General features: G+C 41.8%; 1 protein-coding gene across 1 annotated transcript in view; it reads left to right on the forward strand.

Annotated features, from left to right (window-relative positions):
- The first annotated feature begins 728 nt into the window (after positions 1-728).
- The window catches only part of LOC110378473 (prominin-like protein), a 61,738-nt gene continuing 45,812 nt past the window's right edge, over positions 729-16,654 (forward strand). Inside the window, 1 exon segment of the mRNA XM_064042149.1 lies at positions 729-1,429. Within this exon segment, the coding sequence (XP_063898219.1) occupies positions 1,141-1,429 (289 nt within the window). The 5' untranslated portion in view covers positions 729-1,140.

Raw genomic sequence — 16,654 nt, forward strand, 5'->3', positions numbered from 1 at the left:
TATGCATGTTTTTATTACTGCTGTATACTGTATATTCTGGCTGTTTGCTGTTCCTAGGTAATAAAAAAAAAAAATCTTTTTCATTCTTTTCCTAGCTGATGACTAGATGGCGCTGACCTAGGTACATGAATGCAAGGAATGGAACTTCATTTATTATCAACGTCATATAATTTTTTTATAGAAAATATGCCATAAAATGGATTAAAAGAAGGAAAAAACTCAGTCAAATTATTATAATCCGAATGTCCCAAGAGATTTTAAAAACAATTTGTCTAGAAATCTGAATTTTTTGGGTCTTGGCTCAAAGGGCTCGGTGCAATTTTTGTTTTTAACTTGGCAATGGTACACTCCAACGCAACGCCCCATCTAGAACTTTTGATGGGAACTATTTTTTTATCCTCAAAAAGAAAACCTCCCATTGTGATAAACTCAATTAAAATCATAAGGTTACCCCGTTTAATTATCCTCATTAACCAGGCGTTGTACATTTAATACTTATCGCCAACATGCAGAGTTTGACAAAAACTCATGGAAGTGGACATTTAAGTATTTTACTAAATCCAACGTAAATGATTGTAAACTTTGCGATCGCTTTTTAAGTGACATTTTTTAAATATCCAAAAAATAAACTGCACTATTATTACTGAATAAAAATGTATAGGTAGATTATAACTCTACAGTGGCAACACCAGAAATGACCGAATGAAATGATAAGCTGTCGTTCGTTGACAGGGCGAAGGAAAAGAAAATTTGCGTTTTAATTCAATCGTTCATCGGCGTTCGTTTCGCCGCGCTGTCTATCGACCTCGTTTTTCTCACGTCGATTTATTTTAGTAACAAAGCTTAACATCAGGATTATGCGGATTGTTAAATAAAATGTGAATTTGAATAAGTTTTAAGTCCTTATCAACTATGATGAACGAACAAGTTTCAATGTTTGTCATAGTTTAGTTAAATTATCTAGTGCCTAGTGATTATCGACCTCATTCATTCGACTGTTTATGTTTAGTAAACGGGTATCTCGAAGTTTGTTTTGCAAACACAAAGCTTACCCGATCACAATCGAATTATTAATAGTGCGTGTGCATTGCGTGGTGTGCAGGTGGTGTCGTGTCGTGTCAGTTATGCTAGTGCAGTGAAATGGGTGCGATGGGCAGAATGTATAAGATGGTGGTGTGCCTGTGGGTGGCGGCCGCAGGCTGGGGCGGCGCGGTGGCCGAGATCGGCAGCAACATGAACAACATCTCGGGCAGCATGCTGCGGGACCTGACGGACGTGCTGGGCATGGTGGAGGTCTCCTACTCGGAGCCCGTCATCAATGTGTCGTACGTGGCCAGCGTGCAGTTCGACATGCGCGCCATGGGCCCCGTGTACAACTCCACGCACCTCGTCATCGACGCCATCGCCAACAAGCAGGCGTACCCTGAAGGTAATCACGCCACTCACTATATCCACATTTCACTTATACAACATTTTGCAGCCACTTAATATCAGTAATGTTCTATTTGTGTACCTAATTGTAATGCTCTTTTATAATACCCAAAAATTCTAGCAAGATTCAGCAGTATAACTATAGGTACTTTGTAGAGCATTTCTATTTCTTGGTTGAGAAGTCAAAATAACAATTAAGCTCTCACTTAAACAATGAGTGACTCACTCAACCTTCTAGAATACTAAGATAAATAATGAAAGATAAATGACACAAATTGCATTACACCAGGCCAGGTATTGTTCACAATAGAGACAAAAAAGAATAAACATTATTGGCTTTACTACAAAAACTTAAACATCTGTTTTACACTTGTCTAAAAAAATTGTGGCTGCAAAATGAACCATATGTCAACGTCATAATGCAACATTTTTTTAGACAAGTCTTAAACTGACATTTAAAAGTTTTTGTAGTAAGGCATATGTGACCTATTAATTTTGATATGATTTATTTAAAATGCTGCTATTGCATGAATATCATACTCACACCAACATTTTATAAGGCTGCTAGCTATCTTAAACTTTTAAGTAATTGAGTAATGAAGTCCTAATGGTGCTTTATGACTCCCCACTGTACCGCGCTGTTAATAAGACACAAAGTTTCATGTGGATCTACTTTTTTGTATTAGCAAAATGTCATTAACTTTCATTTTTAATGCTTGTAGCAACCCAAGATTCACAAATATACAGATTACACTTCTTATCACCAACTCACATTGTCAAATCTATTTACCGGCTTATTTCTGAGTTGAAATGCTGGACAAATCACAGAATTACTGACATTAATTAATTAACTAATGTGACTGTCTATTTTGAGACCCCATTCTAGTTAGCAAAGAGTCATAATTGCTTAAGCGGAATTCATGATTGCTTAACTAATCATAGCAGTGTTAGTCATAAATAAGAAATGCAAACATAGTTAAAGTTTATCAACAGCTTATTGTGCCATTAGTTAAGAAGTGTACGTAACTTGGTACATCTACAATAGGACTTAAGTTTACCTTAGGAATCATGTAACACAGTTGATAGTTTCATTTACCTCTTTTGGAAACATACCTATTGCCTAATGGGTATTTTGTTAATGAATTTAAAATATGAGCATTAGCTACCCTGAGGGAACAAAAGTACGCATCTATCTTATAACCAACACCAGGATACAAGCAATCTTTCGGACATTTCACCATGAAAGTTTAGTATACATGTAATCAAACAGGCTCGTTTATAATAGCATGGTGCAATTTAAATGTGACGTGAAATACTTGGTAAATAGTATAAGTAGGTCGAGCGGCGGGCGGACAGGGGATGCACAATGACGAGTAAGTGTCACAGCAACAGGCCGCGTGGAGGTCGCGCTGCGGCGGATGTACAGAAATAGCCCAGTTGCCCGCCGGTATACGCGCCACTAGTGACGCGGCGAAAACGCGTCCTGCCTCGGCAGCCGACGGCGACACTACGCCACCACCTGGCGTAGTGTCGCCGTCGGCCACTTACGGCCTTCTCTGTGATGTTAAACAATTTTCTCACACATAGTGTATGTAATTAAATAAAAAGTTATCAGTTTTATAGAACAATGTGAAGTTGTGAAAACATACAAGTCCAGATCAAGATTACCTAGAAAGATACATAATGGTTCAATAAAACTCGTTTAAACGCTCTCTGTGTGATACACTGAGTGCGCTTATTGTGGCCAATGTAAATACGAACGTTGATCGGAGACGCTCGCGCAGACAAGTCGCGGCCGTCGACCTTGCGCCTCTGGCACAAGGGCTGTCCTAAATGACATCACTAAAAGAAATGACTAACTCATTTGTAATGCGTGCACATGACTTGCACTTAGGGCTGCCATTTCGAATTTCGCCAAACCCGGACAAATCTTTAAAAAAACCCGGACATTTGGCGTAAATAGCATTTTTTCCCCGGACGAGTCCGATTTTTTTTGTTTAACAAAACAAGACCTAATTTTTAATATTACCATATTACTTAAATTCAATGAGGTCCTTCCTTACATGAAAAGTCAGGGCCGTCTCTAGCTCATGTAGTACCTAGTATTGAAAGATTGTGACTTAATGTAGTTCGAAGGTCATAATTAAGAAAGCTCATATGGAAACTAGGAGTTACCTTCTTGATAGGTTAGACAAAAAAATGTTGAAAAATACAAACAACTGTAAAGTGAAGATCGCCGCGAGCGCAGCGAGCGCGAAAATTTTTGAGTTTTGGGTCACTAAAGCACCTAAACTTGTATAATAAAAAAAACCCGCAAAGTGAAGAAGCCGCAAGCGAAGCGAGCGCAAAATTTTTTGAATATTGGGATATTAAAGTAGCTAAACGTAAAAAAAAATGTGTTAAGAAAAGAAGCCGCGAGCGAAGCGAGCGCGAAAATTTTGGAGTTTTGGGACACTTCGACTTCTGCCTTATTAGGCGCCCGGGTAATTCGAGGCACCATAGGTTAAGATGGCCCTATGAAAAATGTCCGGGTTTTCCCCGGACACTTCCTGAAACCCCGCGCGGACGGCCCCCGGACGGCCTCCAAACGAGGACAAATCCGGGGAAACCCGGACGGATGGCAGCCCTACTTGCACTCAATCTTTCGGCATAGGTATTACTTATATATATACTAGTCACTTAAGTTATAGAATAAAATAAAATCAAAACTTAGTTTTTTTCTGCATTAATGAGGCAGCACCAATTCTGAGTGTTTACATAATTTTAATTTCGTGTTTCCCGCGCTACTGACAGCCCTTATTTATATACTTATAGTCAGGCTTTGTCCACTTGAACATGTGCATGATAGTCACATTTTCAGCCAGTGCACAAATGAAATGATAATGCTGTACTTGAGACACGAGCCCACAAAGTTTCGTAGGTACTTAACACTTTCGTATGGCGTACGGTACCCAACTGCTACGTGAATTTCACCACCATCCTGAACAACCACGTTACAAGTCCATGCGAATTTGGTCGCTATAATACTTCATTTATTGTGAACATATTGTTCCACCTGTGATGAGCTGCGTGTGTACCGCGCACTGTGCTCTTGTCCCCGTCGAGTATGTCATCCCAGCTATCTGTACATGGGGTTTATTACCTTTTATTTCTCTATCTGCTTCCACAACCTATGTCGTTATCAATCATTATCAAATTACCTACTCTTAATTTGCTTCCAACATCTACTAAAGCAACGAGCTAGAGCATTATAGTAGTATAATAGTTTTAGGCTGTGGGCGGAGCTGACAATCGACCATTCCATTTTTCGTCGTCATTTGTTCAGTAGATTCTTTGAACAGTATTTACTTCTATTCCATAATCCAAACCAAATCAATAATGGAAAAATATATTAGAAACTGCCTACCACATAATTTATAGTGTGGGTCCACACTGCAAGCGCGGTGACTGGAGCCTAGGCGGGCGCGGCAAGCGGTGGCGTCGGGTGGCCACAGTGAAGGCGCGAGCTCTTGTAGCGGTGTGACGTACATCAGGAGTGCAACACCTTGACTTATAGGAAATTGTTCTTTTATTTCACTCCATAACTTTCTTGTTATTGTGCGATTATTGTGGTGTGGATGTTTGCTTTGCCAGATCGGTGGTTTAGATTGAATTGCACTTATGAACGATTCAGTATTCACCGCCATTTTTTAGACAAACGAATATAAATGCACATACGCCGAACGACAAGATCGAACTGGTTTGTTACCCCCGCCGTACGCGCATTGGGTCGCTCGATGACTAGGCCCGTAGTGTGGCCAGAACGCGCGGATAGAAGCGTTTGAAACTTACGCTCGCTGTGTCGCTCAGTCCCATCGCACTAGGCTTCCGCCTTAGTCACTTCAATATGGACGCAAAGACGCGTTTCATATGTTTGATATTTCGCGCCCGCCGTCGCAACCGCGCTAGGCTCGCAGTGTGGACCCACACATAAGCGTGAGCTGTCAACTGGCGTGACGTACAATCTTAACGACCTCGCAGCCTTTCAAACATGGAGTATTAATAAATAGCGTTTAACTACTACCTTCACTTCAGAAAGTCCTAGAAAAACAGTTAAAACTGTACAAACAGTAGACTCAAAACTTCATCAATATTTTCAGTACCCATACATTTTATGATAAATTTTGACTTGTCGGGGGACCGCTTTTTGCCTTCAAAAATACTTACATAAATCAAATGATAGTTACCTACCTAATTACAACATTCGTATATAAAAAACACGAATCTTAATTAGATAATTAGAGCGGTCCCCCGACACGACAAAATTTAGTTTAGTCTGACATGCTTTAGTTGGTACTTACATAGTGTTAAAAGTAATTTTTTGCTTTTTATAGGGTTTAGCCACAAAATACAACAGAAGTCAATCTCATGTATGTACTTCACTTTTCATGCCTAAACTCGGCGGTCGCGCTAGGGTTGTCAACTTTTTTATGCGCATAAAACTAACGTGGTAGTGGTAAAACTCGTATCTAATTATTTGATTTATTGTTGAGAGTAAAACAGGAAAAATGAAATATAAACCAATAATAATAAAATATTTAATGTGGCATACAAGAGGTTAATAAACATTTTCAACGGAAATTCGTTTGAACGAGATACCGAACTTTTTCAGAAACCGCAATTTATAATTTTGTTATTCATACATACATAACATAAAACACAATGTAAAACAAAGTACCTCTTTAGTTGCGAAAAAAAAATTGTATGTAATGGGTTGGTACAGTCCCTGATCTAAGCTTGCTTCTACCTACAGAAACCTTGATGTGCGAGTTTTATTTCGTCTACCTTACAACATACTCTCGCCATGATCACAAAAATTATCAACTCCTACTAGTAATAATCTTTGAGGGTAGGTTGGGAGGTTGGGCCAGAGGCCGCCGGGGCGCTTACCTACCCACCTAACTGTACCTACCTACTGCGTTATCAAACGAACCATCGAAATATGATAAAATAAGTAGGTACATAATACGGCAGGCTAAAAAATGTTTATTGTTGTATTAAAACAACCGTCCACTGAACAATTATAATACGACTTTTTTTGTTGCTCCATTATTAGTACTTTTTCTTTTGTTATTAAAATTAAAAATATTACAGTCAAATTACAGTTAGGTAGGTATCACAACGCGTGCACATTTATCTACCTTGTGAGTGACGCGCGTATCTCAAGAAAGCGGCAGCCGCGCTCGCACTGTTTTGAGTTGTTTTGAGACAGGGTGTCTGTGAACACGCACACATAGAAACCTATGATTGACTTCTGTTGTATTTTGTGGTTTAGCGTTTTTAACCTTTTGTCATAATAATTGCGTACTTTTTTGTGCGTATGGTATGTGCACCGCCACTCACGGTGGCGCTTACCGCACGTCTAATGGGCCGGTGATGGAACGGGCTAAGTGTTTTACTTTGAAAGAATACTCATTGATTTTGTTCTTGCAACATGTTCTTCAGCTAACGCTCTGGATGACTTGGCTTTATATGCCAAAGTGTACTTCCAGACATGGAAATAATTGAAAGCTCGTACTTAGTGATTATTGAATACTGGAAACCTTACACATTGACCCACCATTCAACCTCCTACAAGTTTTCTATTTTTATATGCATTTAGCGTGGAGGAGATTCGTGTGACGTTAAGATGCCTGTGATTGTAATCGTGCCGTGAAACTGACATAAGCTATTCATTACAGTTAAGGTCGTGGCAATTTGTTGATTTCCCAAGCGTGTTATTGTCCTCATAAGTGGTTTGGTTACGAGTGGTAATGAGGCAGTGATACCGCGGCTGTGCTCGAGCTCGTGTTGCTATGCAGCCTGCATTGTGCAGCGTAATATACATTCACTGCAATGTCATTGATTCAGAGTTCAGAACTAGCCGACTCATTTTTTGTTTCCGTTTTACTCGAGTTCTCTATGTAACCCTATGAATTGCTTTGGGCAGAAATGTGTATTCTCATATCCTTGCGTGGCCAGTAAAGGTCAACGATGAGTTCCAGTGGCTTGATGACACACGCAGCCTGTTCATTGTACACATTGATGAACTTACATTGTTTTTACTTGGTCGTTGGTTTCTTGATGCACGTGCTTTTTGAAGTCCAACATTAAAGTTTACACTTAATTATTGCATAAGGCCAGAACCAGTGTCGACTAGGCAGTAGTGGTGAGTGGCGCGTGACGCTTGCTGAGAGCGCTCAGCCTCGGCAGCGGTTTCATCACGGCTGATCTGCTGCGATAACTTTCACCGGCGCCACAGCTGTAGCGCGTCGTGCTGACTCACAACACATCGAGGCGAACGTTTGTTGTCATCACTATTGTTAGTACTTAAGGAGACAACACATTTCTACAATTCAATGAATGCGCTATGCTTACAGATGGTCAGGTTAGTTATATTATGGTTATATTAGAACCATAAAGTAAATAACCACTAGAGAGCGCACTCGCCAATTTCTTCTAAGAACACGACTCACCGCTGCGGGCGGGGGGACGCGGCATAATCCGCGGCTACTATTGGTCAGTTCACGGTCGCTACTAAAGGATCGTAGTGATCGTAGCCTTATAGTACGCGCAAAATCACTAACTTTTGGCGAGCGTCGGGGCACTGTATGCGCAGTCAAGTGGTTTTATAGTCTTTGATTAGAACGAACTATTCTTCTTTCAACAGATAAATGTTTGTTTACATTATGCATCTTCTTATTTTGCGCCAGGTTTCGCTTTAATATCAATAAAAGCTGAAATGGCAGTAAAACTGTTATTTTAAAGTTAAACTTCTTCATGTCGATAGTTTGGTTCCTTCTCGTAGATGCAAATAATAGCAGTAGGTACAACCGGAACTATAAGCTTCATCAACGGTTTTCTAGACATTAAGTAAATCAAGTTCTCTTACGTCCCGTTATACTCCGAGCGAGCTGCCGGTGTCTGCGTTATTATGTTCAACTTGAAGGTACACTAGATAGCTGGCTTGCTTAGTTTCATTGGTTGATTCATGAATTTACAGAGAAAATGGGAATTGAAGTAGGAAAATACTTAGAAATAGATACTGCAGTAAATAGGTATTGTCGTTACGCCCTTATTGCAGTATTCGTGGCTCAATATAGGTAGGACATTAAGGCTCAAATTCACTGATAAATGTCTGATTATCTTAAAACAAAAATATTGAACGAGAACATTCACAATAAACAGTTGTTGGTTAGTATCATAAAGTAAATAACCACTCACTAGAGAGCGCACTCGCCAATTTCTTCTAAGAACACGACTCACCGCTGCGGGCGGGGGCACGCGGCATAATCCGCGGCTACAATTGGTCAGTTCACGGTCGCTACTAAAGGATCGTACTGATCGTAGCCTTATAGTACGCGCAAAATCACTAACTTTTGGCGAGCGTCGGGGCACTGTATGCGCAGTCAAGTGGTTTTATAGTCTTTGGTTAGTATCGGTGATAGTGGCCTTAATGAGAACATATTTTGAGAACATGAGGTCATCGAATATCGGTTGTTGTTTTTGTTACACTCGCTAAGTAGGAACTAATTAATTTCAAACAGTCAGTCAAACATGCTCCATTGTGGAAATTGTCAAGTAATAATATTGTCTATGTGTCCACTTACTATCTGTACTGCTTAGTTATTGCATGAGATGCAGCTGCATTGACTTACCAGTTAAAGTTAACAAAAAATAATCCAAACTAATATTATAAATGCGAAAGTAACTCTGTCTGTCTGTCTTTTCTTTACGCCTAAACTACTGAACCGATTTTTGTGAAATTTGGTACAGACATAGTTTGGAATTTGTATTACAAAAAATAACATTTATTCCGGACATATCCCGCGAGATCGGGAACTATGTGCGTGAAACCAAAAATCTGCCGGAAATCATTATTCAACGCGAACGAAGTCGCGGGCAAAACCTAGTTAGTTCATAATGATAATGGAGTGTCGTGGCCAAGTGGGTCGTTCGTTAGTGTTCAGTGTAACGTAACGTCACTTACACTCACATAATACGTATTCGTCTTGTGTGAATGTACGCGATATTGAGATGACAACACGAGTAGCAAGTAGGAGAGGCGGGGCGCTGCTGCGTGGGCGCCTCAACTGGTTGACCCCAAAACGAATAAGATAAGCGGTCTGTTCCGAACTGCATTGTTCAAATGTACGCTATTAACTTTGCACCTTTCACGGTTTAAAATAGTTCTTATGTCTCTCTTTGTAACGTTCAAAGTGTTGTCTTTGGTATCGTCGTGTGCAGATTGAGAGCAAACTACACATCCTCGACGTAACGAGCGTAACTACAGCGATCAGCCAGCAGTGTCGTGAGCCATGTCGTAGGATACGATCCCGCAGATGCCACAGCAAGCGATACCTGTGCATTGCTAGAATACCTACCGTTGCATAATATGCTCAGCATCGTCATGCGAATAATATTTTGAGTGACAAGTTTTTTGCATCACACAGCAGTGGTTGCGCACTCGGAGTACACACCCGGCGTGCTATCGGCGACTCGCAGCTGTACTAGATGTAGGCCTACATTAACGACGCATTGTAATCGCAATTTACCAATAGTTCTTATTGTTCCGAGATATGCACGTGGCTAGTTAATATCCTGTTGATACTGTGACAATAGTCACGGTATCTACAGTTTTATCACGGTTTTTAAAGCTATCTAACAAACTGATGGACGATTTGATTTGTGTTGGTTTTTGTGTGACTATTGTAAGGAAATATTTATGGGTATTCAGAAACATTTTATTTATGAACTGTCTAGTAATTCTATTTTTTTAATACATTATAATACTTATCTACTTTATGATTTTAACACTAGAGATCATTACTTTAGATACCTACTTAGTTATACGAATACTGTATTGTGAGTTTTGTAGCTCAAAACACATCTCGAGTGTGAGTTGAGTAGGTATAGTTTTTTTTTTGGAGGGGGAAATCCTCATGGACTTCCTCCGCCTGGGGAGAGGCGGAGGGTTGTGCCGGACTCCTGCCGGCTAAAACCCCCCTGTGTCCTCCTTGCACGTGGGCGCGGGGCCGCGGGAATCCAAATTCTTCCGCATTCCCGCTCTAGTGCTGGCCGTCGCTCGGGCCTCATCTCTTGCACGGGATAGTGAGCTGTTCGCCTTCCCGTGCATCGCCTCAGGGGCACGCGCCGACAAACGCGCGTGCCACCGCCTCGGGTCCATTAAGTAGGGGCGGGGACTTCCCCAAGTCCCTCGCCCTTAAATCCATTCATGGGTGGCGGAAGAGGGCGTTGTCCACCCTTCTCCTGCGCCCGGTGCGCCTTCTGCGGCTGGGGAAGGGAAAATCTCCCTCTACCGTTCCTCAGATTCCTTCTGCGACATCACTTCCTCCGCGCCACGGCCGGTAGCGACAGATCACCTCCGATTTCGTTTGTGAGGACACGGCGCTGCTCCTCCCAAGCTACACACTCAGCGAGCGCCGTGTCCTCCCCCGCAATGGACGCAGTGGTGACACCGAGCGTCCGGCTCCCTGTCTAAGCGGAACAGGAACCCATGCCCCGACAGCACCTGCGTGAAGAATGACAGGGAGTTGTGCCCTCTCCCGAGCCAGTCGTACTGACCGGATCGCCTCGACGGTAGCAAGGCCGGCCGGCGGTAGGGCGCATCAGCCTTTGCCGCCATTCCGCCACTAGGACCCGACGGAGATCCTCGATCTCCCGCTGCACCGGCCTCGAGCCCCGAACCCGCTCTTCCTAGCGCCATCGATATAATGATGCGAGTACTTTCAGCTCTAGGTCCCAAGGCGGGGATCCGGCCAGGACGCAAGCCGCCTCGTAGGAAATCGTGCGGTATCCTCGGATGACTCTGACGGCCATCGCCCTCTGTGGTTTGCGCAGGATGGCGAGCCGGCCGTCATGTCCATCGCCCACACAGGGGCCCCATATAGGGCCATGGACCGCACGATTATCACGTACAACCGCCTTCAGGCGGCGCTCGGTCCCCCCAAGTTGGGAAGCAACGATGACAGCGCGCCCGCAGCACCCATCAGCTTGGGCGGCAGCCGCCGGAAGTGAAGCCCGAATTCCCATCGGCTGTCGAGCACCAAGCCCAGGTACTTCATGGTGGGCCCAACAGCGATCCGGGCCCCGCTTACCACGATGTGTGATCCCGGCGGCGGCGCACGTCGGAGTAGGTATGGTTCTGGTCCAACTTAATGACGGCTCGGAACATTACGCTTGTCGCCGCGCAGAAACCAATTTTAGGCATATATTAGCACCATATAAGTCAATGATCAGCACTCGACGGAGTTGTATCAGGGGTATGGTACTTGTGCTCGAAAAATAGTTGGAAACCGCTTTTGATTTCGACGAAAGCTTTACTTAAGTACTTACCTATGCTTACGTATAAGTTAATATTTAGTAATATGTCCTATCCTCATTGAGAAGGCAAAGAAGTCGTGGTGGCCTAGCGGGCAAAGAACCAACCTCGATTATGAGGGCGCGGGGTCGATTCCAGGTCAGGCAACTTTTGAGAGACAAGACCAATCCAACTTTTCTAAGTTTGTATGTACTTTCTAAGTATATCTTAGACACCAATGACTGTGTTTCGGATCGCACGTAAAACTGAAGTTCCCGGCTGTCATTGAACATCCTTGGCAGTTGTTACGGGTAATCAGAAGCCAGTAAGTCTGACACCAGTCTAACTAAGGGGTATTGGGTTGCCCGGGTAACTGGGTTGAGGAGGTCAGATAGGGCAGTCGCTCCTTGTAAAGCACTGGTACCCAGCTACATCCGGTTAGACTGGAAGCCGACCCCAACATAGTTGGGAAAAAGGCTCGGAGGATGATGATTTGAGTAGGCACTTAACTAAAGGCAAAATATTCTTGATTTACTTTTTCTTTTAATAAAAAGTCAGTTTTAAAAAAGTTTATCTTAAAATAAGCGTAACTTTGTTTTCCTACTTAAATTGTAAGAAGCAACCCTACGCACGGCCGCGGCACGCTTTTAGGGATTGTTCACACCAAACGTATTGTCCGCCGCTGACTGTGAGTATACTCACTGTCTGCCCCAGTGTGAACGTCGACTCAATCTGCAGTACGCGTACTACTCACCAAGCCGACAATAGGCTATAGCGTACGATGCGCTACATGTGTGAACAAAAGAATAGGCTCTTGTAGGTTCACACTAGATGCGTACGCTGAGCGGCTGACTATTCTACACATAAAAGGGCTCAGTATTTGAAGTTGCTCGTAGTATTTTATAAACGATAAAACTAGCGTAATTTATTTTTTTCAAATCAGACGTTTTACTGATATTTCAATTAAATGATGCGCATTCAGATAGTTGCCATTTGCGAAGCTCTAGAGGAAGACGAAAATAATAAAAAGAAGAGATTGTGGGTACATCCCTTAAATTTGAAGAGATGTTTTCTTGGTCAATTTCATACTTTATATTTCGAATATAGACTTTATCCAAATAAGTTCAAGAAATATTTTCGTATGACAGTAAAGTATTCGATGAGTTTACTATCTTTAATACGTTTAAGTTTATATAAAAGGGACACTAATTATCGACGTGCTGTACCGAGGCGCGGCGGTGCGTACGCGGCGGAGCGGCGCTATTCGGCAACTGCGTCCGCGTAGCCAATCCGCGTCCGCCGTGCATAGTCGCGTAGTAAAATAATCGGCCACTGAGAGTCAGCTACAACAGACGACGTAACAGCGTATAGTCGGTTCGGTGTGAACGACAATTTCAATATATATGGAAAAGCAATAAACTGCGTAACGCGCGCTCACAGTCAGCGGCCGACAATACGTTTGGTCTGAACGATGCCTTAAGGTTCATTTTATAACGCAGCAGCTATGAATTAGTAGGTAGTTTGGGAACTTGTAGGTGCTGATAACAGTAGGTATAGACTTTTTTGAATGGAGCTATCTGTGGTTTTACTTCCAACTTGGATACTTTTCGAGTGTGCTATAAAAAGTCCGAATTCGAATGTTTAGCAGTGTTTTATACCTCTAAGTTCTTGGGTTTTCATTATTTAGGTAGGTTATATATGTCACCGTAAGATTACAAACATCGTTAGATTACAATCTATCTCGAGAGATTGTAAACTGTCGAATTATTGTGAACCGTAACATCTGATTGCAATTTAACGCATTATTTTTCGCTATATTGTAATCTATCGATGAGAAATTGTCAAATTGTCAACTGTCCGAAAGCTCTCCCTGATTGGTCAGTCTTTTTGTAAGATCGACCAATCACGACCAGCCGTTCTGTTGCCATGGAGTTCCCGTAGAGTTAGGAATGAATTTGTGTTTGAAGACAAACTACCTAATTGTTGTGTTTTTTTTTGTTTATAAAAGTTTCTTATAATTTTCCAGTTTCATTTAAATAAAACTACTTTTACGGATTTTATCGCGGTCGGTTTTAAACGTCGGGATTAAATAATATAATATAACTGCGATAAAATCCGTAAAAGTAGTTTTATTTAAATGTCTAATATTCGCGTAAGTGTCAGAAATCAATATGTTTCCAATTTCAATTTGTGTTTGAAGAATAAATATTTCATTACAATTTGTTCTCTCCATATGTCAGGAATATTAATTACATACTCGTACTAAATAATAAATCCTTGAAGAATTTTTGAAGAGCATTTATTTTATTTAACTGACACCTCTATTTCATTCCTAACTCTACGGGAACTCAATGGGAACAGAACGGATTATTGGTCGATCTTACAAAAAGACTGACCAATCAGGGAGAGCTTTCGGACAGTTGACAATTTGACAATTTCTCATCGATAGATTATAATATAGCGAAAAGTAATGCGTTAAATTGCAATTAGATGTTACGGTTCACAATAATTCGACAGTTTACAATCTCTCGAGATAGATTGTAATCTAACGATATTTGTAATCTTACGGTGACATATACATACATACATTTTAAAGCATATAAGTGAGTCGATGAATTAATAATTCATCAATTAATATAATTCAATTCATATATAATTCAATTTTATTCGGTCGATAAATACACGTGTACGAATAACGTTGTTACGGTCGGTAGAGTTGTCGCCTTGTCGCGTATCGACGTGCATCCCGTCGCCGCGCACTGGAGTGCTCGCGGGCAGGTCCGCTCTCTGCGCGTGTTCCTGTAGTAAAACGCCAAGCGGATGATCATCAGTCAAACGATTAAAGTGTACCTCTATTAATTTTGTTTATTTATTGAATTTGCGAATTATATTTTGAATTGGACGTTTTAGATAGAAATTCACATGACCTACTAGGGTTTCATATCAGCATAGAGGTTATCAATGACAATGATCTTTCTACGCGGCCGACGACACTGATAAGATAACGTCGTGTTATATAGTAGCGTTAACAGCACTGATGCGACGGTAACGTCACGAAGGCCACTGCTCCCCCCCTGCCTTGCCCGCTGTCATCCTCACTGATAACAATAACTGCTAACGGATTATGCTCGCCTAGTACTTTTTCAGGAGGTTTACAGTGAAAAGTGTTTTTCTTAATGACGTGACATCAATTTTAGTGGTGAATAAAAAAATATTACCTTTTACATATCCTGAAGCTGTGAAAGACGGGCTTCAGCCGTCTGAGGTATGAATGTACCGAGATTGCGTGCGTGAACAGCTGTACGCGTCTGACGGAAGCTTGACTACGAGGAGTAACGTGTACCCAGGCAGCCGTGCCGCGCGTCTACGTCACGCCGTGTAATTTCATTACCTACTCATTAAACAGCTGTTCACTGAAAGTTATTACCACACGCGCTGTTAAATTACAAAGTTTTTTATTACAAACTGTCCGGCTGAATACTAATCTATTTACGTTGTTATGTTACTCTTTTTCTTGTTAGGACCTATTAATATTTCGTAAAGGTTCATATTTAACAGCAGGAGATACTGTACTAAACTCAGATAGGACATAATATTTTGTGGTACATAATAAGCTGAACCAACCTCTCGAGTATGAGGACGCGGGTTCGAATCCAGGTCAGGCAAGTACCAATGCAACTTTTCTAAGTTTGTATGTACTTTCTAAGTATATCTTAGACACCAATGGCTGATAAAAAGGTGAAGGAAAACATCTTGAGGAAACCTGGACTATATAGTCTGAAATCACCAACCCGCATTGAGCAAGCGTGGTGATTAATGCTCAATCCTTCTCCGTGTGAGAGGAGGCCTGTGCCCAGCAGTGGGACGATAAATAGGCTGTAACTAATAAGCTTAACAATGAACAATTTGTTAATTGTTAACTTAAAGCTTGTTCAGAACAATCATGAGAACAACTAGATAAAGTTTTGTTGTTGTTTTGGTCATGCAGTTAGTTGGTGTGTAGATAAAGGTTGCAGTAGACTTGACTAGAGCTTGCCGCCTGCCGCCGTCGGCGGCTATTGGCGGTGCGCGGTGCAGCTCGGATGTAGGTCGCACCTGCAGTGCGGCCGTGCGGCGCCCTCGCTCTCGACCTCTTTCCTCTTTCAACGGTGCAATGCGTTCTATACACTTTCCCGCCCTTTTGCCACACACGCTGCAAATTGCCCATTTCCGCTATCGACACGAAGCGATGCTTGTCAGACTATTCGTCTAGATATCTCTAACGGGATTGTTGTTTACCTTAATTGGTAACTTAACCTTCGTATGCATTGTTTGTAAGACTCCCGGACAACATTAGGTGAACATATAATTTCCGTTAGCGCGCCCTCGACACCCGGCGTCATGTTCTGTGATTTCGAGTGTAACCGGCGTGGCTGGCCTTGCGGATTTTTGTGATAATATTCTGGGGCATTTGGGTCAATAACTATAGTTGCTAACCATTGATTTAATATTTGGCTAATTATACCACTACTTTAACACGCAAAATATTCAAATAGCAAGTCTTAAGTATTTCAACATTGATTGTTTGATATAACATTCGCAGGAAATCTCGATTTACCGTATCGAACGTTTACTCCTGAACCAGTACTTATAATGCTTGGCGCGGTCGGTCCATAGATGGATGATCTTATGACATACCGAGCTCCCCGTGTTCCAGAAGGCACGTGAAATGAGAATGAGTGTTCGGTCTACCTCTCCTCCAGTTTGAAGTGATACATCAATAGAAAGTCTATCTTATTTAGAGTATTTTCTTGTATCGCGGCTATTGTCCTTTGTTAGTATTAAGGAAGTTAAAACATGTTTAATGAAGTAGTAACTATGTCTAAAATCTGCTCTAAGTTATAA

This window comes from Helicoverpa armigera, chromosome 2, assembly GCF_030705265.1.
Source record: "Helicoverpa armigera isolate CAAS_96S chromosome 2, ASM3070526v1, whole genome shotgun sequence".
NCBI lineage: Eukaryota > Metazoa > Arthropoda > Insecta > Lepidoptera > Noctuidae > Helicoverpa > Helicoverpa armigera.